Genomic DNA, 23,198 nt, shown 5'->3' with positions numbered 1-23,198 from the left:
AGTTTTTTTTAGGTGTCATATAGAGAATCTCCCTCTATTTGCTTATTATCTAGTGGCAGTTATGCGTGCAACTGCCATTATAGAATGCTAGCGCAAGTCTGCATTTACACATCTAGTGTGAACACTTACGGTAGCTCAATGGCTGGCATTAATACTTGCACCTAATTGTAAGCAGTTAGATGCACAAAGGCTAGTATTCTATATCCCGCGTATATAACTGCCTAACACACCTTGGACCCACTCGTGCCCCGCTCAGGTCCATGCACTCATTGGAGCTATGTGCTCTAAAATTTGAGAATGCAACCTCTAGAATACTGACTAAATGCAGTTATGTAATTCACTGCTAATTAGTGCCATTAACTAGTAATTATAGCCAATAATTGATAAGGCCAATTGGTAATAAAATCATAGTTACGTGCACAACTGACCTTATTCTACAAGTTGCATGTGCAAATTTGCACGCTAGTCAGAAATTTGGTTGCATGGCTTTCTATAGTTAGGGGTATGTGCACATAGGAGTACTTTTACTAAGCTGCGGTAAAAAGGGCCCTGTGCTAGCAGCAGGGGCCGTTTTTGCCACAGCAGGTAAAAAGGCTGAAAAGGAAAAGGCCACGAGGTAAGATTTTACTTAGCACTTAGTCATGTGGGGGGAGCACTTACTGCCGTCCATTACGGTTGAGGTAGGGGCTCCCACACTAACCTGGCGGTAACCAAGTAGCACACCAGGCTGCCCGATTACTGCTGAGTTAGCGCCTGCAGAAATAATTTTTTCAAATATTTTCGCCAGCACCGGAAATGCCGAGCTTTGATGGTGGAACTACCGCTGTCACCCGTGTTGAGCCCAGCAGTAGCTCCAGATTGGCACGTGGTAAGCCCGCAGTGGGCTTACTGCCACTTTGTAAAAGGGTCCCATAGTGCACACGTATCTTACAGTGTGCACTGTGCATTGCATGCATGGATGATGGTTTGCACATGGATGATGATTCACACGTGCACACACTATGAGGAAAGAGTTCATACTATCAGCAACACTAAAAAAAAAAAAAAAAAAAAAAAGTATTTTTGGCTGCTCATTACAAAGGTTTGAATATTAGTGTAATAAAGGGAAGTATGTTACTGGTTACTGGTTTCTATCTGCTCCCTACCTCCATATTTAACACTGTGGCCAGTGTTAACTTTACATGCTGACCACAGCATTTATATTGTACCTAGATATTCCCAGATACCAGTGCTAAACATCCAGTAATCAAGCAGTCAGCAGAAGTTATCCAATATCACCACTGTTTTATATCGCTGTTTGAGTGAGTTAGGCATTTATTTTGCTATTCTTCCTTATCCAGATAATTATCTTGGTACCAGAGCTGAATATCTGCAGTAGCGCCGCCCTGGAGCACCCTGACACTATCCAGATAGTGGTGAAGTGGACAGTGAAGCTTTTCAGCAGAAGTATCTGGATAATGCCACTGAAAATCATGGGCTGGCCATGGTGAGCAACATTTATCTGGGTAGGAACTGCTCCTACTTGGACAAATGCTGCTGGATAACTGACCTCTTCATGTCAAAGATAGGCCAGTTCACTCTGTATCCATCAGAATTTTCCCCCCTTTAAAATTACAATTCATGTGTCATGACCAACAAATCATGGGTGCCTAGGGCTTTTTTTGAGGGGGTACTTGAGGGTACTGAGTACCAGCACCTTTTCCATTGTCTGCTAAAATTGACCCATGGACCCCAAGTTTTAATGAAAGAGCTCAGGTTCTACACACTAATTCTGCCTTGTCATAGATTCTGTGACCGGTTACAGGGGGCCTGGCTATTGTGGTGTGGGTTCCTCAGTGATCACCCCACCCCTGAATGGTGGCCTAGCATTTGAGTACCGCCACCTTTTTTGCTAGAAAAAAAACGCACTGTGGATACCAGAGGAAATTGGTTGTAGTCAACTCCCCTAAACCAGAGGAAATTGGTTGTAAGATACTCTTCCACATGATTAGTTAGTCAATCAGGATTCAGAATTGATGGGTCACTGAATTTGATTGCAAAATCCCAAGCAAAACGTTTGGGATCCGTGTATCACAAACTATTTTCACTTTCCAGCCATAGTAGTTGAAGGTTCATCAGTGATGAAGACCAGGCTAGTTGTCTCAAAGCGTGGTGCATTCCTGACTGGATCATATCTAATCTAACGCAGAGCTTGTTCACCAGAAAAATTCCAGCTGGTGCTGCACTGTACTTGCACAGGAAAATCAACTGAGCAAAGAGCATGGAAGTGGTCCTGAAAGTATAAACACATGGCTCTATGAATTCCATATCAACACACCAGGGTGGGCTCACGTGGGAAATGTAGAATAATCAATGTTAACCTCAGTGATATCAAGAGCTAAGAAAATTACATGACTAAAACGTCTTCTTGCAAATATCTGAAAATCTTGAATAAGGAGAAAAATTAATGCGTGGGCCAGTGCCTTCTCTTACATCTCTTGTCTGGCTCACGTTCAGAGCTGTCAGGTTAGGCCTAGTGCTGATAATTCATGTCCCAGAATCTTTTTATCATCCCGTTAGTGTCTTCTATGTGTTCCTTGGCAGGAAATCTACATTGCTTTCAAATTCTTTTAAAAGCAGAACAGTTTTATTTCTTATATTTTGACGAATAGTTGCTGATAATAAAGCAAAAAGAAACATTGGGTATGCTGATGTTATAAATCTAAGTAAGTAGAATATAGCCAAATCAGCTATAATACCAAAGAGCAAAATGGTGTTATTTTTTATTATGTATGATTCTTTTCTTAGCATTATGTGGCTACGAATGTGAATGTTGCCAGTGGTTGAATCCTATCAGAGCATTGATATCCTATATGGACTTTTCCAAAATGTAATATGGCTTTGTTTTTTCTACAGACCACATCTAAATGTAAAATGCAATATAGCAGCTACTAGGAGGCAGGTAAATTAAAATGCCTAAAGTGCATATCTTACAAGTGACCGTGGATCTTTTACTTGCCTTAAAAGGAGAAACGTGGATTTTCTCTCCGTCTTGCTCAGTCTTGAATAAGGTTTGCAGAACTGATCGTTTTCATTATGCTTCTTTGTTCCATAGTGTTTTGAATGGAGCTAGTAAATCACACTTAGCCATGTTCCATGCAAGTACACTACCCTGTTTTCATCACATGAAAAGAGATGACTTGTTTCATTGTAGCCACATCAGAGAAAGAAACAGCTATGCTACAAGGTGGATTTCACGGGGCTCGTCACCACGTATGCACACCAGTTGACAAATACGGCTTTTGGAAATTAGTGCTCTTGGTCTCTGTTACGTTTTTCAGAAGCACATTGTGCATTTAATCTGTATTAAAGCAAGCTGCATGCCCGAAAACAGAGTCTGTAGAATAGCTTTCAGCAGAGTTGAGATTAAAAGACTGGTGGCCTTTCAAGGTGGGGGGGGGGGGGGGGGGGGAGGATCAGTTTTACAGGAAGGAGGTATTTTATTTGAAAGAGGCTAGGATGCAAGTGTAAATTTTTGACTTATAGTTGACTAAAATATGCAATACTTTACATTATTGTAAAGAATAAATTCTAACCCTGTGATCTTGTGCAAGAGACACAACTTCAGGGTGGTGGCTGATGTTATGAATTTCAGATCCAGCACCATTTCCTAGCTATGTCTGTCTTGGATTTTAGAGAGGGGGAGGGCTTGGCATGTGTTGGATTTCAGAGGGAAAAAGAATGAAAATTATGATCAGTCTCAGAGAAAGCAAAGATCACACACGGTGTTCATGTGCAGAGAGGCTAGGCACTGTCTCGAGTTTGTGTGTCAGACTAATGCAGAGCAGACAGACTCCGTAGGGAGAAACTTGATAGAAACTTAACTGAAAAGAGCACCACCAGTGCTGTTGCCCCCTTTACTCCTTTCCTGGTGTCTTGGGATCTTCTTGCCAATGTTAGTGCTACTTGCCCCTTCCCACTCCTTGGGGTTTTCATTCTACTGTTTGCACTGCGTTGACCTTCTCACAGTGCCTTGGACTTTATGCCATTTGTAGTGTTGTTGCCTCTGTTACAGATGCCTGCTAGCAAGTTTTAAAAAGTATATTTGGATTTACTGTAGTTCATACCTTTTCTGTAGTAGTTCTTCGTTATTTTAAAACCTGGATATCTTAACAGGCTTTTTGTTGTTGATAGGGTTGGTTTAATATTTTGGAGATCTGTGGCTGAAGGGAAAGGGTGCCGGTGCTGGGAAGAGCTTGATGGCCTGATGTAGAACTTTGAACTGGGTACTGTGGAGCAAGTTAATACCCACCTTGGAAGGATGAAAGGGTTTGGATTAGTTTAAGCAATTTTGTGAAGAGTTGTTGGTACATAAGTACGTCTTTGACATTGGAGAAATATTCCTGAGCAGTTGAGATGCAACAATATTCCGTCATAAATTAACATCTAAAATAGCATTATTCTTCCAGTTGTTTAAGATTACCTTCAGCAAGAACTTTAGGGGTCCTTTACTAAGATGCACTATGGAATTAGTGTGCATTAAGTGCACATAGGAATACAATGGGCTACACAACATTTAGCCAGATCAGAGCTGCTGTGTAATGACTTCCATATCACTGTCTTAAAAGAGAGATTCTCATTTGAACTCAAGTCATAGTATTTTTTTTCCAGACTGATTCACAAATTATTAATAGATTAAACAATTATACAGCTTATGAGGGTAGGCCACAATTTGATGAAAGTACGGTGTTAAAGATGTGATGATCTTGGAAAATAGTTCCTTTTTGGTGGAAGTGAATTCAGTAATTTCAGCCCTATCTCCCCCTACTAAGTGTTTATGTATGAGCATTGGGGAGGGGGTTATAAATCAATTTGGAATTAAGGGTCATATTTATGCAGATGATATTCAGATTTTTGGGGTGGGGGGAATTGGGGCAATTTGGAATGCTTTTCAGGATAGGTCCCAGTGGTTGCAGAAAGTCATCTGATACCTAATGGGGCTAATCTGAAGTAATGAAGATGAAAATGATGGATCCACTGGGTTGTGACCCACCACTTACAATGGATAGGGTCACATGTCAGTTTCAAGAAAAAGTTAAAGATTTGGGGGCAGAGCTTTTCAGTATATTTGAGTTGGAGAATCATATGTCAGTGATGGCTCAAAGAGCCTATTTGAAACAAGATTGATTACAGCATTGAAGCCTCATCTAACAGTGTATTGATTTTCAGGGTAACATTGTCTTTAGTCACCTCCCATTTAGGTTTTTCTAATGCATTAACGCTTGGGTTACCAGGGAGATTGACTAAAAAAATTCAGTTGATCCAAAATATTGTAGCCAGGATGGTGCTAGTTAAAGGCTAGGAGGGAGCATGCTGGGCCTTTATTGTGTCTGTTTTATTGGTTGTTGATCTGGATATGTGTGAGAAACACAAAATTCTGATTCTGGCTTTTTGGGCGTTATAGGAAGGTAGGCTGAGGTATTTGCCAAATAGGCTAAGATGGTATACACCAAGATAATCATGTTTCAGTCAAGAAAGGTTACTCGATCTTCTGACGATACAGGAAATGATTGTTGGCATGTGATGGCATCTGAATGGTGAAATGAGATACCAGCTGGTTTAAGGTTAGTTAGATTATGGTACAATTTCAAAAGATTGTAAAGACCTGGCATTTCTGGAAACTGGGGTAGAGGAGTGTGGTAGCCGTGTTAGTCCACTCTTAAGGTTATCAATAGAAATCAAACAAAATAAAACATGGAAAAGAAAATAAGATGATACCTTTTTTATTGGACATAACTTAATACATTTCTTGATTAGCTTTCGAAGGTTGCCCTTCTTCCTCAGATCGGAAATAAGCAAATGTGCTAGCTGACAGTGTATATAAGTGAAAACATTCAAGCATTACTATGACAGTCTGACAGGGTGGGAGGAGGGGGGTGGGTAGGAAGTATGCATGGGGACATCAAAGCATATCATTGATATTCTAACAGGGTGGGTGTGGATAGGTGAGGGGAGGTATCATCTTATTTTCTTTTCCATGTTTTATTTTGTTTGATTTCTATTGGAAACTGGGGTAAATTAGTGACAGGCAGTAGGCTGGGAGATCTGTGAGAGATGCAGGTTGGATAGGGATATTCCATGAGAGAATGCAGTGAGTAGGGTTGTGTGGTTTTTAGTTATGTTTTTTATTTTATGATTTAATGTATGTAATTTTGTAAACTGTAGCATATATACCCTTTAGATTAGTTTTTGCATACTTAAATATATGCTAATAAAGGCATTTTCATATCACCTCTCCTTTTGTTGGAACTTACCTTAAATTTTGTTAAAATATGACTTTTTTATATATATATTTTTTTAATTGTCTTTGTTCTACTAGTATTAGTGTGTGGCCATTTAAAAATGGCCACTATTCTTTTGTAAATGTGATCCCTCCAGGACCTGGAAAATTCCTGCTGTACCTGAATGTACAGCACTTCAATAGCCTTCAGGCTTCCAGGTGTTTTATATAGTTAAGTACAGTAGGTATTTTTCTATTTCTGGAAGGCTTGGGGTTATAAACAACAACAAAAAATTGGGTGTGGGACTTGATCCTGGGTCCTTGCTTTACAGTCTTACCACTAGGCTACTCCTCTGACCTGTTTGTTTCTGTGTTCAGAATGGCTCTAATAATCTGCAGCTGACATAGAGCCTGGTTTTTGTCAGGGGAGAGAGAGGGGGACAGCATCCACTGGGGGATTCATGATGAGTCTTAACCCATTAGTGCCCACTGTTCCCATATGGCTTATTGTGGGAACATTGGGCACTAATGGGTTAATCTCTCAACTGGTCAGCTGCTGAATTAGAGCAATGTTTTGTAACTTGGATGTGACTGAAACATTTCTAGATAAAAATGACCTTCTTTTTTAAACATGGTTGTTTCTTCCCGTTTGAAAAGCCCTATTGATCATCCTACTTTTGGGCCCTCCCTAGTCCTGCTCGCAACACCCCCCCTTGCTATTTTGATGAACTGTAGCTTGAAACGTCCAAATTATAACTTTCCAAAATCAGGATTTAGACATTTTTAGCAGGTGGACTTTTAGGCATTTTAAGACATCCGTCTGCTTTAAAAATGAGCACCTAAATGTCCCTGTGTCTTTATTCCATTGTAAATGGAATTCACACTAGATCTTCAGTCAGAATCCTAGGGGTTGAACTACATAATCTGCTGACAATGCAACCCCGAGTTTAAATGATTCTGCAGAAAATCTGCATTACTCTGAGGAAATGTAGCCATCAAGAAATATTTTTCCATTGAAACTTTTAGGATATTTGTCCAGATTCAATTACTGTAACTTAGCGCTAACAGCCTGTTCAAGGAGTCTTTAGATTGACTGCAGATCGTGAAAAATACGGCGGTCAGGTTAATCTATAGGTTGACACATTATGACTTAGTGAGAGAACACTATCTGAGATTACATTGGTTGCCAATCAAAGAATGCATCTTATTTAAAACCTGGGTAATGGTATTTAAATTCTATCAGGTGCAGCTCCTTTGTATATGATAGGTCTTGTGAATCTTCTTCATAGATCCAATACACAACACCAATTTTTCTTGCAGTTTCCTAGTGTTACTGCTTTAAAATTAGACATTTCTCTGCGTCACTTTATCAGATGGCTTCATCATGGAATTGACTTCTCATATTTTTGGGAAGTTGCCAACATTGTGCGTTGTTTAAGAACATTTTAAAAACATTTTTATTTCCTCAAACTTGATTCTAGTTATGGTTTAGGAAGGAATATGCCTATCAAATGATGTATTGTGTTACTGTAATTCCTGTAACCTGCCTTGCTCTGATATGGTATGTGGCAGACTATAAGACGTGTTATTAACATAATATAAACAGTTAATACAAAAGCACACCAGCCTCTTGAAATTGAACTTCTTAGCTTTTAGCTGTTTAGTCTTCTCCTGGAAAATTGGTGATAGATGATCAGGATTATCAGCACTAACTTTACGTATCTTGTGATTTTTATTTTATTTTATTTTTTGAAATGTATCATACCTCTGCCATGAAGAGGGTCTGGTTTTGATTTCTGGGTCAGGTCTTCTGCTTCCTGGGTCCACTGGGGATACTGAGAGACAGATCCACAATTATCATTCACTGTTAACCCCTAGTGACTGGATTTAGGGTGTATAACTGGAAGGCTCCAGAAGGAGCTTTGTTACAATGCCACCAGTCCAGTACTGTCACAAGTATAACAGGGCTGTGAATTGTGAAAGGGCATGTGGGACAAAATCCTTTAGTTGTGAGTGAAGAGTCATGGGTCTAACTGAGCTGAAAGTCCAAAAGGAGTAGGGCGAATCATCAAGACCTTTCCCAAAATAACAGCTTGTGAAAACATCAAATGGAACGATTTTCAAAACTTCTTGAAAGCAAGGCAAAGCGTTAGCTAGCTTTGTTTCAAAGGAGTAAGATCTTGGGATGGGAAAAGAGAAGAATGGATAGGGGATGATGAACATCGAACACTGAGAAATACAAATAGATTTTATTTTTGATGGGGGGATAGCTATTTGTATTGGGAGCTCTGCTAAACAACACTTGTGTAGTTGATTCTTTGCTCGATAAAACAAAATGTACTTTGTTCCAGAAGTAATACGTTTCATGTCTCCCTCTACTTCTGTTTCTCCTAGTTGCTCATGGCTATGTCTGGCTTGGTAATTCAGTTTCCCCACTCTGCTTTAACTCTAGGCAGTGGCCCTCTCTTCATTGGGTTGTGTTGCCTTTGGTTGCCATAGCACCTGTCAGTTGCTTATATCTGAGCAAACACTTATGAGGGTAAATTACTTTTATGCCTAATTGATTCCAGGTTTAATACAACTCTAAACTGAATTTGTATCACATGACAACAGAAAATGATTATCCTTTGGAGTGATATGGTACCTCCGTGAGGCAATAGTAGTCCATTGATCGTATTTCTACTTCTGTTCAGATTAGTATTTTTACTATACTATTTCTGCTCAGCCATACTTGTATGCAGTTATACTACTTTTCAGTTGTGGAACTGGTAAGGTAACAATACCTTGGTTTTTTTTCTTGTTTTAATCACAGGTTCATGAGGGATGACTACCACATTGATGTCTGCATCAATGACTACTTAGATGTGTTCTGTCCTCATTACGAGGATTCAGTACCTGAAGATAGAACTGAGCGCTATGTCCTTTATATGGTGAACTACGATGGCTACAGTTCCTGCGATCACACGTCCAAAGGATTCAAGAGGTGGGAATGCAACAGGCCTCACTCTCCGAATGGACCACTGAAGTTCTCTGAAAAATTTCAGCTCTTCACCCCCTTTTCGTTAGGATTTGAGTTCAGGCCAGGCCGGGAATATTACTATATCTGTGAGTATACAGAAATGTTTCATAATGTGTATGCCAGCTAGAGAAACTGGTGGTTTATTTTTCAGCTAGGCTTTATGGAAATGAACAGTGACGGCTAGAGATGTGCATTTGTTAACGTGCATTTATTTCATGGGCACATCTTAAAAAATGTAGTGTGTGCTACGTTCATTCAATGCAATTAACCTACAAATTAACATGTGTTAAGTCAATTAGCATATGTTACAAAGTTCTAACACATCTTTAAGATTTTTTTTTAGTAAAACAAATGTGTGAAATCACCTGAAAGATGTTCAAATGTCAGGAAAAAGGGGAAACAAAACTGGAATTTGTTGCCCTTTGCACATTCCAAGTGCTGGATTATATACAATGCGAATATCTCCCAGTGAATGTAGATGTAAGAATCCACAGATATATTAGCAGAGAACTGGGTATAAACTGAATTGAAGATCTACCTTTTTACGTCATCTAAAATTACATATTAGACTGTTCTGTGAACTACTAAAGGGGTGTAGTCGAATAACCATGCATATGATTAGATGCGTAGAAGCCCATTTCATAAAGGAAATAGGAGCCTTTCTAGAATAATGAAACTAGGCGTATATACACGCCTGTTTTAAGGCACAAGCTCTTAAGCCAGCCATAGAGTTGGTGTAAATAAGCACACCTAATTGTGGGAGATATGAGCATGTATTCTGTAAGTTACACTTGTGCATATGCTCTCTGCCCTAGCACCCAGAGCCCACCCATATGTGTGCCCATCTGCAAACTATGCTCTACCAAAGATATGCATTTACATGTGTATGGACACACAGACCTTCATACTTGCCAGTATTATAACCATTTCCACGTGTAATCGGAGCGTAAAGATTAGCACCAAAGACGAGAGTTGTGATTATTTTTCTTTTACCAGCACACTGGCCAAAGGTGGGTAAAGCATAGGTGGTTCAATATACCTTAGAGAGTTGCTGCCAATATTCCCATCAGTATGTAGGTGGGGACAGCATGCTGGCACATGGGGGTGGTAAAATGGTTCCAGATATGTTCAGCCCTTCATTTCAGCATTGAAAGGTTAGTGGAGGGGGCCCCATAGTTACTTGACATTGGATATTCTGGACATTCTGAGTTCAGCAATGTTTTGTTGTTCTTTCTTATAAAAATTCAATAACACGTATTGCAAGAACAGAAGGAACTCACTGTATGTGATCCTGCCTTATGTATAGTGCTTGCACATGCATGTTGATGTGATCCTGGGGGGCACTGCTTCACACTGGCATTTCCACTGACCTTTTTATGGATCTCCATGCCCTCATGAAGACACTATGGGTTGGCAGGTGATGGTGGCACTTTTCTGTATCTGAAGCACAGAAGGACCAGGAGCTCTGACTCTGGCACAGAAAAGTTTAGCTCCCTGCACACAGACATAACTGGGCATGCTCAGGAATGTTCTTCTATGTGCAGAGGTATATATGCACCTTTTTACTTGGAGGGAATGAGTTGCCATTGCTGCAAACGTTTTTTTCAATGCAGGGACCAGTACCGCCATTCCACGTTTTGCGTATTTCCGATTGGCAGTGATGTTTATCTTTAAAAGTTTATGATGTTTTCAGTGCACCATCTTACTAACTGTTTTTTGATGTATTTTATAGTATCATAAATGTTTATTTACTTCTTCCATTATAGACATGGTTTTTAAAAGTTTTCCGATAATTCTTTTTTTTTCACCATTTAGAGAGCATATTGAAAATGCCCTTCTACATGTGTGCAAATTGGTTTAACATAGAGGGGCATAATCGAACGCGAACGCCCATGTGTAAAAACGTCCATCTCCGGAGACGGCTCCTCGAAGAGGCGGAGAGAACCGTAAAATCGAAACGAGATGGCCGTCCATCTTCGGTTTCGATTATACGGTTCGGCCCGCTGAAATCCCATCACTTTTGTCGACTCTAGAGATAGACGACACAAATGGTGAGATCGCTGGACCTAGAGATGGCCGTCCGCGGTTTTCAGCGATAATCGAAACCACTGCCGGCCATCTCAAAAACGGACCTAATCCAAGCCATTTGGTCGTGGGAGGGGCCAGCATTCGTAGTGCACTGGTTCCCCTGAGATGCCTCTATGCCAGCCTCAAATATCATACCTAGCTCCATGACAGCAGTATGCAGGTCCCTGGAGCAATTTTAGTTTAGTTGGTGCTGCGCGGGACCCATGCAGAGAGCAAAAATCGGAAGAAAAATAACATGCAAGTGCAGTCAGGGACGTCCAAAAAAACATGCAAGTGCAGTCAGGGACGTCCAAATTAAAACAATAGTAATAGTGGGATTTGAACCAGCCACCTTCTGATTACAAGACCTGTGCTCTAACCACTGCACCACTTATCCAGCTACCTAGACCCAGTGGTGTCGCGAGGGCAGCTGACACCCGGGGCGGGTCGCCGCTGCGCACCCCCCCCCCCGGGTGCAGCGCGACGCACCCTCCCCCCTCCGTAGCGCAACACCCCCCCCCGCCCCCGCCCGCGAGAACATAGAGAACATACCTGGAAGGCGATAGAGGGGTGGGTGGGCGGGTCAACCCGCCAAGAGCACGCCGCTGGGAGGGTGTCGGCGCCTCGCTGGTTCCTTGCTCTCTCTGCCCCGGAACAGGAAGTAACCTGTTCTGGGGTAGAGAGCAAGGAACCAGCGAGGCGCCGACACCCCCCAGCGGCGTGCACCCAGGGCGGACCGCCCCACCGCCCCGCCCCTTCCTACACCACTGCCTAGACCTCCTTCCCTTTCCATTAAGTCCCTCCAAGTTTCTGTCAGCCAATCACAGCTCATTTAGCTAACTCCAATGTCAGGTAAATGAGCTGTGATTGGCTGACAGAAACTTGGAGGGACTTAATGGAAAGGGAAGGTATGGTATTTGAGGCTGACATAGAGGCTGGAAAAAATATTTAAACAGTTTGTTTTTTAGGGTGGGAGGGGGTTAGTGACCACTGGGGGAGACAGGGGAGATCATCCCCGATTCCCTCCGGTGGTCATCTGGTCAGTTTGGGCACTTTTTGGAAGCTTGGTCGTGAAAAAAACAGGACCAACTTTGTGTGGACTAAATGCTCGTCGGAGACATCTTGCTTCTTTCTATTATCAGGCGCGGAGGTCCATCTGTTAACCACGCCCCGGAACGCCCCTGTCCCGCCTTCGCTACTGTTCGGCCACGCCCCCGAGAATTTCGCCCGTCCCCTTGATGGAAAGCAGTTGGGGCCGTCCAAATTCAGCTTTCGATTATACCTGTTTTTGAGACAGACGTACATCTCCCGATTTGTGTCAGAAGATGGGCGTCCGTCTCTTTTGAAAATAAGCTGGATAGTAACCTACCAATCAATACTTGTATAATAGATTTGCATTAATTAAGAAGTTCAAATGCTGCTTTTAAAAAAAAAAGTGTATTAAAGCAAATGTGTGCAGCAAATCGAACAAGCACCCAAAAATTGGAGGAGAAAAATCCAACCCCCCCCCCCCCTGAAATTGAATTGAAAGGGGGTTGTTTTCCTGTCTGTCAAATATTTGCTAAGTATGTCTCTTTATCTGTTACTGAATAATTTGGACTGTATATTCAAAGGGGTCTACTGTATATGTTTAGCGGCATTAAGGACTAGGTTGGTGCCTGAAAAGTCTGCGTCAAAAAAAAAAAATATACCTAGGTGTATTCTATAAAGTACACCTAAATTTAGGCGTCTTTTGTAGAATAAGCCTATATTTTCATGTGGATTATAGAATACGCCAAACACCTGTCCGCGTGACTAAATTTAGTTGTAGGCAGTTACGCCAAGTAAAACTTAGTGTAAATCCTGATGCCTAAATTAGGCATGCTCTGGGTGTATTCTATAGTAACGTGCATGCTCATTCCACACCCATGGCCATGCCCCCTTTTCAACTATGTGACTTAGAATTTACGCACATCACATTACATGTAGACAGTTGTGCGTGTAAATTCTATGCCAATTAGTGTCAATTGCTTGTTAAGTGGCAATGATTGGTGCTTATTGGCTTGTTAACTAATTAAGTTGTGTGTTCAAATCTAGAATATGACTGGATTTGCGCCCGCAACTTAAGACGCGCTATACAGAATCCAGGGGTAACTGGGGAATTTTATAAATTATGCCCGAAGTTCATAGTCTGCTATTGAGATAGACATGGGGAAGCCACTGTTTGCCCTAGGATTGGTAGTATTGAATGTTGCTACTGTTTGGCATTCTGCCAGGTACTTGTGACCTGGATTGGCCGCTGTTGGAAGCAGGATACTGGGCTAGCTGGATCATTGGTCTGACCCAGTATGGCTGTTCCTATATTTTTAATGTTAGGTGCTAATTAGCCACCAAACTTTTATCACGGAAATGGGTTCTAACAGATGCAAGGTGCCAAAACGAGCCTGAAATGGCAGATCAGCATGAAAATACTCTTCTGCACCCAGTTATAGGGTCTTCACACATAATTGCAAAGGGGATGTGGGTGGGTCGAGGTGTTCCTATTGTGGATACATGCCAGGATTTACACCAAGATTCAGCTGGTATAAGTCCTCATGTCCAAAAATGTGCATGGAATTCAGTGCCCAATGCACTCATCCTGGAGCGCCCTTTTAAAAATAGCACTATTTATTGAATCTAGCCCTAAATATATAAGCCTCTTATCTGCCAATTTTATAACATAAGCTGGATGCCCAGGTGCCAATATCGAATTAGTGTTTAGCACGCTGTATCTTGGTTCCCAATTTTTGGTGCCCTTTATATAATTTTCCCCATAATTCCAGGGCAGAGTGAAAGCTTTCTTCCCAACTATACAGAGAGCAGCTGAAAATCAGTGCTGTGTAGCAGCAACAGTCTCCGCTCTGGTGCTGGATATACGTGAACTATATAAATGTTGTGGCTGGCATTTTAAAAAATACCCTTGATGGGGTGTAACTTTTTGACCTGTTCCTATTTTATATTCAGTAAATATTGTTCTTGAATAACACTGTGTGTGTGGGGGCTCTTTATGGATTGATTGTGGGGTTTTTTGTGTAATATGCCTCAAACATTTCAGTGAGGCATACACATTGAGTATTGGAAATAAATAAATGAGTATAATCCCTTTGAGCGTAGCAGTCTCCTAATGGAAAATTCTGAGCCTGGGACTATATTGAGTGACTTTTATTATAAAACTATGCAGTACTCTGAGTCAGAGGGATACAAGTGTGACAGCAGGCTGAAAGAAAAAGACATATTGGCCTCAATCAGCAATAATCAACAACACCCAAGAGGCTAATATGACCACAAATGTCAAGCAGGATACAAAGGAAAGGGATCACATAAGAACAGTCGAGGTCTAAAAGAAGTACTTCTGTCATAAAATATGTCCAACGTGGCCATATTTCGCCCACTTCAGGGCTGTATCAGTGGTCAACAATAGGAAGATGTGAAAGCACAATACTCCGAATTCTATATAGCTCACCTAGAGATCCACTCCAATTCTATAACAAAACTACTACTACTACTACTTAACATTTCTAGAGCGCTACTCAGGTTACGTAGCGCTGTACAGTTTAACAAAGGAGGACAGTCCCTGCTCAAAGGAGCAATCTAAAGGACGAAATGTCAAGTTGGGGCAGCCTAGATTTCCTGAATAGAGGTACAGCTCATAACTTAACAAGCTTAGGGGCACTTTTACTAAGGCGCGCCGAAAAATGACCGCTGGTGTAGGTACGTGCTTTAGACATGTGCAGGTCCATTTTTCAGCGCGCCTGCAAAAAAGGCTTTTTTTGTAGCTGAAAATGGATGTGCGATTAAAACTAGCTTGAGTCCATTTTTGGCGCGAGACTTACCACCACCCATTGACTTAGCAGTAAGGTCTTATGCATTAACCAGGTGGTAATCATTAGTGGGCGTACACTGCCGATTACCGCCAGAACATTTTTGCCGCGTGTTTGACGCAAGTCAAAAATGAAATTACTGTCCTGGGCACACAGTAGCCGGGCGGTAGCTCCCATTTGACGCCATTGTACACACACAGGCACCTACGCGCCGTAGTAAAAGGGTCCTTCAACAAGCTAATGAACGCTGATAATAGCACTTAACAAGCAATAATGAGGACTAAAAGGCACTGATTAGAATTTACGCACACAACTCGCTTAAGCGTATTGTGTAATGAAGTGCGCCAAACTTCTAATGCGCGCAGGCAAAAAAGGGCTTGGTTATGGTTATGGGGAAATGAGTGTGTTGTGGGCGTTCTGAAATTTACGCATGTACTTATAGAATATGGCCCAGTACATGTAAATCTCCGTGCTGAGATTTACACCACATTTTAGTTGGTGTAAGTGGATGTGCATAATTTTAGGCACTGATATATCAACTAAGCTTATTCTATAATTTGTCCCTAAATCTAGGCGCTAATTATAGAATATGTTTAGTCGGCACTGATTTCAGTGCTATTGTTTTGGCTCCATCTATAGAATCTTCCCCTAATATCCTTCCAAAAAAATAAACACAACTTGTCTAGCATATTTGTTATAACTAGTGAGAGATATGCAGCTGTATAAGTGCCATTGTGTTTTTTTGAAGGGTGATTATGCTTTGACTTCCTCCTATTGTTGACCCCTGATGCAGTCTTGAAGTGGGCGAAACGTGGCCACGTTGGGCATACTTTATGATAGACTTCTTTTAGACCTCAACTGTTTCTGTGTGATCTACTTCCTTTGTATACTGCTTGAAGTTTTAGAAAACCATATGATCGTGCCCTATTAGAATAGCATATTAAAGTATAAAACTGTGTATTGTCTGTCTTGCTTATTTTTGCTGTTCACCACCTTGGATGATTCTCTTCAAAAAGGCAGTATATAAATCCTAATTAAAAAAAAAAGTCTATAGAAAAAGACATTCTTTGGTCACTTGAAAAGAAATGTAATAAATATGTGAGTTTAATTTGTTGAGAAAGGGAAAAGGAGGGATGTACAGCTGAAAGTTTTTTTTTTCTTGGTAGGATATGACTCCATATCCGACTGGAACGTGTCTAAAGGCACCAAGGTTAATGGGTCTCTTTTATAATAGCGGCACACCAAAGCATGACTCAGTTTTGGGGAATTTAATGATATTTACTCTTGTATTGCTGTGAGTTAAGTCAATCAAAATATTTCTCTTGTAGCTCTATAGAAAGATAAGCCTACACATACATATTACTCCAAATCAAAAGAGACATTATAAATGTAGTACTCTAATCCTTCATGATACTCTCAAATTCAAAAGAAACATGCAGATCTGTGTATGCAAACATATTTCTACATCCTAACATACAGCAACAGAATGAAACCTTTGCTAATGATTACTAAATTGAATGATTACTACTGAATTAGCAAATCTGTTGACACCAGTGAACAAGATTTTGATCTAAACCTTCACCTGCAGAGCTTAGAGTTAATTTTGTTGTCATTTCTGAATTAAATTCAGAAGTTCACTAGAAATTATTGTGTATTCTGTAACACTCATTTTTCTGTCACAGACTTCCGTCAGAGTAATTGTCCTCAATGCTTTTTAAGTTATCAGATGCTTAATTCTGCGGGACTCGCTAGAAGAATTAATTTTGTTAATGAAAAGGTATTTTAAAAAAGCATGAATTTAGCAGAGGAGGGCTGTTAAATTGATATGTGTGTTTGCTGAAAATTAGTTACATTTATGTTTGAGAGGGGCATGAAAGTGTTGACACTTCCATTTGGTTAGTACTTTGAAGACTGAGCCATTTAGTACAGCAGAGCAGTTAATGGAATAGTCCCAGTGAACCACTTTGTTCTGTGGTAACAATTAAATATAAGACATGCCTAGTGGTTGAGTGGCTGCTCCTTGTGATCTTGGGTAAGTCACTTAACCCTCCATTGCCTCAGGTACAAAATTAGATTGTGAGCCCTCCAGGGAAAGGGAAATACCCAGTGTACTTGAATGTAACATAGCTTGAGCTACTACTGAAAAAGGTGTGAGCAAAATCCAAATAAATAAATATTTATGCCATGGAAAGCTCTTGACTGGAATGAGTGTTGATTGTAAAAGATTGTAAAAACTTGATTGTATGCTTTGCCAAAGTTATCCACATGTCCTTTAGGACAAGCTAGGGAAAGGAGCAAGGATGTTTGACTGTCAGGGTGATGAAATGTTTCTCATTACACAACAGAATGGTGCTTCATCTCATCAAACATGACACCTCTAACATTAGCAGGTACACAGTTCAAGGGCATGAAGCTCAATTTAATCTCTGCTTTCTTTCTAGAAAGGGAGAACAGGTCAAGCTTCTCAATGCATAAACAGTGAATATACTAGGGCCCACTGTGTGCTTAATAGATTAGCTGCGGTTTTTCTATCTTTTCCTCCTGCGTTCACTAAATCTTTTAATCAGTATGAATCTTCCTCTTTCTTAACACAGAAACATAGAAAAATGTAGGCAGACAGACCATATGGCCTATCCAGACTACTCATCCATACCATCTATTCTCCCTTGGCCCCAACCTCTCTTGAATTCAAACATTTTCCTTTCATTTGGCCTTGTTTTTGGCCTGTTCCATACTTAAAACACCCTTCTAAAGGGCTTCATTACTGTTATGACGTTCTGCTCTCCAGTTGGAAAATGGCTGTGGGGCACACGGTGTGGGGGAGGGCTCATCTTGGGGCCTGCCCTGCCCACACAGGGACTTGAATCCTGGACCCTCAGATTAAAAGTCTGATGCTCTACCAACGGAGTTTTTGCTTGTTAGCAAAAATGCCCCTACGGGAGGGGAATTCTATCAAGAGACATCTAGCTTTAGGCACCTACAGGGTGCCTGATTGGAGCCTATTCTATAAAGGAAAGTCGGCACCTACTTTCCTTTATAGAATAGTAGCATAACTGAGTATATATGCCTACGTCAAAGAACTGGTGTAAATGTCGATGCCTAAATGCCAAAGTTATGCATATAACTTAGGGGCCCTTTTAGTAAGCAGCAGTGAGCCCAATGTGGGCTTACTGCTCGGCATTCCCGAACTACCACTTGCCCAATGCGGGTGCCAGCGGTTATTCAACTCCACCCCAGTGCGCGGCATTTCCGGCGCTAGTGGAAATATTTGAAAAATGTTTCCGCAACGGGTTACCCAGCAGTAAGTGCTGCCCCCGCATGGTCACGCGGTAAGTTCAGTCTTACCGCATGGACATTTCTTTTTTTCGGCCTTTTTTACCCGCTGTGGTAAAAAGGGCCTCAGCACGTGGCAAAAATGGCCCCACCACTAGCACAAGGCCATTTTTACTACAGCTTAGTAAAAGGGCCCCTTATAGTATTATGTAAGTTACATATGTGAGTCTCACCCATGCTCTGTCCAAACTCCGCCATTCCCCAGATTCTATATATAGCATTCAAATATGGGTATACTACTAAGGTGTCAATTGGTTAATGAGCTCTTAACCGTCTATAATTGGGTGTTAACAACCAACTGTTGGTGTTAATTGGCACTCATTAAAATTTGTGTGTGCATCAGTGGCGTAGCTAGGGGGGCCTGGGCCCCCAAAAGTGGCTCTGGGGCCCCTGGTTTGGCTGGCAGGGGTTGGGGACCCCCACCAGCCAAGGTACCTTCGCAGTAGCAGTGGGGGGGAGTGGCATCGGGGGTAAGAAGCGGCAGCAGGAGGGCGGCAGTGGAGAGATGGTAGAGGCCGCGGGGAGTTCGGAAATGGTGACGGGAGGGTGGCAGTGGAGAGGCGGGCCAAAATGTGCACTCCTACCTTGGCCTCCTTAATTACAAAATCTTTCAGGTCTCTTTGGAAACTAAAAAAGGATCAGACCCTATTTCTCATCGGAAACATTCAGATTATTGGTACAATCATTAACATTATCCCAATTCAACTATTGTAATGCCAGATATGCTGGCTGTAAGGAGTACCTGTTGAAAAAACTCCAAACAGCTCAAAACACTGCAGCCAGGTTCATATATAAAATCTCTCGTTTTGAAAGTGCCTCCCCTTTATTAATCAAATTACACTGGCTTTCCATCAAAGCGAGAATCACCTTCAAATTATGTACCTGTATCTTTCAAATCCTAAATGACACAGCTCCAGACTATATGGTTCCATTAATAAACTTACCTCAAAGAAATGCAAAGTATGATGCAAGGAACTATCTCAGACTTCACCTCCCAAATTGCAAAAAAGTGATCTAAACTGTCCACTCTGCAGACTTCACTTTATTTATTTATTTATTACATTTGTATCCCACATTTTCCCACCTATTTGTAGGCTCAATGTGGCTTACATAGTACGGGAGAGGCCTTTGCAGGCTCCGGTGTGAAGAAATACAGGGTGATGTTGTAGTAAGATCAAGTTCATGTGGCGCAGCCACATTAGGGAATCGGAGAATGGAAGAGTTGTGGAACCAAATGGTGGAACTCCTTACCACCCAAACTAAGAAATATACAGTTATATACTAGATTCTGCAAAATCCTCAAATCATTCCTATTCAATCAAACTTTCACAAAGAACAACCATATCTCAAACAACTAATTATTACCTGAATTGGTTATTACTCTATTTACCGTTAACGTTGTCTTTGCTTCATGTACAATTTCTCGTTCATAATAGATTTTCTAAATGTTAAACATCCATAGCAAGCCCAGTATGTTTATGATACTGTATTGTAAAATTGGATTCTTACAACAAATTACTTTTTTTTATGCATTATTCTTTATGTATCCTATACTGTTTATTGTAAGCCACATTGAACTCAACCTTGTTTGGGATAATGTGGGATAAAAATGTCACAAATAAATAAATAAACAGCATTTACACCAGGTTTTAGCAGGTGTAAGTCTGGCACCTAAAGTTATACCTGGCAATCAGCGCTAACCCTCTGATTCTATATAGCTCGCTTAGATTTAGCTGTCAAAATTGGCATGGATTCTATAACATCGTGCGTAATTTAATTGGCTTAACAAGCTAATGAGCGCTGATAATCAGCACTTAACAAGCAATAATAAACACTAAATGGTACTGATTAGAATTTAGATGCACAACTCGCTATGCATATTCTATAAAGATGTGTGGTTATGTGTGGGGAAATGAGCGTTTCGTGGGCGTTCTGAAATTTAGGCGCTTAGTTATAGAGTATGGCCCAGTGCACCTAAATATATGTGCCGGAATTTATGCCATGGTTTAGTTGGTGTAAATGGATATGCACAGATTTAGGCGCTAGCGTATTCTATAATCAGCACCTAAATCTAGGTGCCGATTATAGAATACGCTTAGTCGGCACTGATTTCAGTGCTGATATATATTTTAGGTGCCGTATATATAGAATCTCCTCCTTAGTGCTGTTCTATTAAGGGCGTGCCCCTTCATAGAATAATGCTTAGAGCCAATTTTTTGTGCCAATTTTTGAGCACCTTTCATTCAATCTGGTCCCAAATGTTGTAATGTGGCAGTTCCAATGACCTCCTTTAGGGAAGGGAAATGGGACTTAATATACTGCCTTTTTGTGGTATTTTGCAACTACATTCAAAGCGGTTTACATATATACAGGTACTTATTTTTGTACCTGAGGCAATGGAGTGTTAAGTGACTTGCGCACAGTCACAAGGAGCTGCAGTGGGAATCAAACCCAGTTCCCCAGGATCAAAGTCCACTGCACTAACCATTAGGCTACTCCTCGTTTGCAGTAAAACAATCTCTGTCTTTAAGACTGGCATCTTTAGAGCACATGAGGAAATGGAAAAGCTGGCAGGCATTCCAAAAGGGAGGATTGAGACTCCTATCCCTTTTTAAAGGACTGATTTACCCCATTGGACAGGGAGGGGTCATGAGAGGAGAAGCTCTGTTCCCCTTGCTGACAAAACAGTATGTCCAAGTAGGGGCTTGGGGAGGGTTCCTTTCAGTGGCCACTTCCAATAAACCTGGCAGAGTCATTGAAAGGAGAGCAGTAGGAGCAGGTCTGAGAGTTCCTCAGAGAAGCGGAAGACCAGCGGCATATCTACCTTGTTTGTATGCCACCTGGGGTGGAGCACCCCCTCTTCCAAGCAAAGGGATGCACTGAGCAGTTGCACGGCTGTCTGCTCTGCTGGTCTCCTACCCCAGAACAGGAAGTTGACTTCAGAGGGTGCAGGGAACTGGCAGAGCAGACAGCCGCACGACTTCTTAGCTCACCCCCTTGCTGCCTGCACCCAGAGTGAACCGCCCCCACCACCACCCTGTCCTTGGTACACTAGAGCAGAAGATATGGAGTATCTGTAGAAAGGAGTACACAACCCAGGAGCAGGAATGAAGATGGAATAGTAATCCTGTAAATGAACAATATAAAACTGTTTCGATAGCAGTCCTGTGAGAGGCCCACAGTGTCCAAGAAAACTGTGGAGTAAGAGGTGCACTACAGGCCTCACAGGAGTGGGAGTCTTATTAGTAGAACTGTCTGAGGCTGGAGGAATAGGCCTTACAATCCTTAAAGACTAAGTAGATTATTTGGACTAAAAGAATTAGTACATAAGTAGTGCCATACTGGGAAAGACCAAAGGTCCATCTAGCCCAGCATCCTGTCACCGACAGTGGCCAATCCAGGTCAAGGGCACCTGGCACGCTCCCCAAACGTAAAAACATTCCAGACAAGTTATACCTAAAAATGCGGAATTTTTCCAAGTCCATTTAATAGCGGTCTATGGACTTGTCCTTTAGGAATCTATCTAACCCCTTTTTAAACTCCGTCAAGCTAACCGCCCGTACCACGTTCTCCGGAAACGAATTCCAAAGTCTAATTACACGTTGGGTGAAGAAAAATTTTCTCCGATTCGTTTTAAATTTACCACACTGTAGCTTCAACTCATGCCCTCTAGTCCTATTATTTTTGGATAGCGTGAACAGTCGCTTCACATCCACCCGATCCATTCCACTCATTATTTTATACACTTCTATCATATCTCCCCTCAGCCGTCTCTTCTCCAAGCTGAAAAGCCCTAGCCTTCTCAGCCTCTCTTCATAGGAAAGTCGTCCCATCCCCACTATCATTTTCGTCGCCCTTCGCTGTACCTTTTCCAATTCTACTATATCTTTTTTGAGATACGGAGACCAGTACTGAACACAATACTCCAGGTGCGGTCGCACCATGGAGCGATACAACGGCATTATAACATCCGCACACCTGGACTCCATACCCTTCCTAATAACACCCAACATTCTATTTGCTTTCCTAGCCGCAGCAGCACACTGAGCAGAAGGTTTCAGCGTATCATCGACGACGACACCCAGATCCCTTTCTTGATCCGTAACTCCTAACGCGGAACCTTGCAAGACGTAGCTATAATTCGGGTTCCTCTTACCCACATGCATCACTTTGCACTTGTCAACATTGAACTTCATCTGCCACTTGCACGCCCATTCTCCCAGTCTCGCAAGGTCCTCCTGTAATCGTTCACATTCCTCCTGCGACTTGACGACCCTGAATAATTTTGTGTCATCGGCGAATTTAATTACCTCACTAGTTATTCCCATCTCTAGGTCATTTATAAATACATTAAAAAGCAACGGACCCAGCACAGACCCCTGCGGGACCCCACTAACTACCCTCCTCCACTGAGAATACTGGCCACGCAATCCTACTCTCTGCTTCCTATCTTTCAACCAGTTCTTAATCCATAATAATACCCTACCTCCGATTCCATGACTCTGCAATTTCTTCAGGAGTCTTTCGTGCGGCACTTTGTCAAACGCCTTCTGAAAATCCAGATATACAATATCAACCGGCTCCCCATTGTCCACATGTTTGCTTACCCCCTCAAAAAAATGCATTAGATTGGTGAGGCAAGACTTCCCTTCACTAAATCCGTGCTGACTTTGTCTCATCA

General features: G+C 41.6%; 1 protein-coding gene across 1 annotated transcript in view; it reads left to right on the top strand.

Annotated features, from left to right (window-relative positions):
• Positions 1-23,198, top strand: part of EFNA5 (ephrin A5) — a 619,210-nt gene that overhangs the window by 421,715 nt on the left and 174,297 nt on the right. Inside the window, exon 2 of the mRNA XM_030193452.1 lies at positions 9,072-9,364. Within this exon, the coding sequence (XP_030049312.1) occupies positions 9,072-9,364 (293 nt within the window). The remainder of the gene's footprint in view (positions 1-9,071; positions 9,365-23,198) is intronic.

This window comes from Microcaecilia unicolor, chromosome 2 (assembly GCF_901765095.1).
Source record: "Microcaecilia unicolor chromosome 2, aMicUni1.1, whole genome shotgun sequence".
Classification (NCBI taxonomy): Eukaryota; Metazoa; Chordata; class Amphibia; order Gymnophiona; family Siphonopidae; genus Microcaecilia; species Microcaecilia unicolor.
Note: the sequence above shows the minus strand (reverse complement) of the source record. Positions and strands in the feature narration are given on the sequence as shown.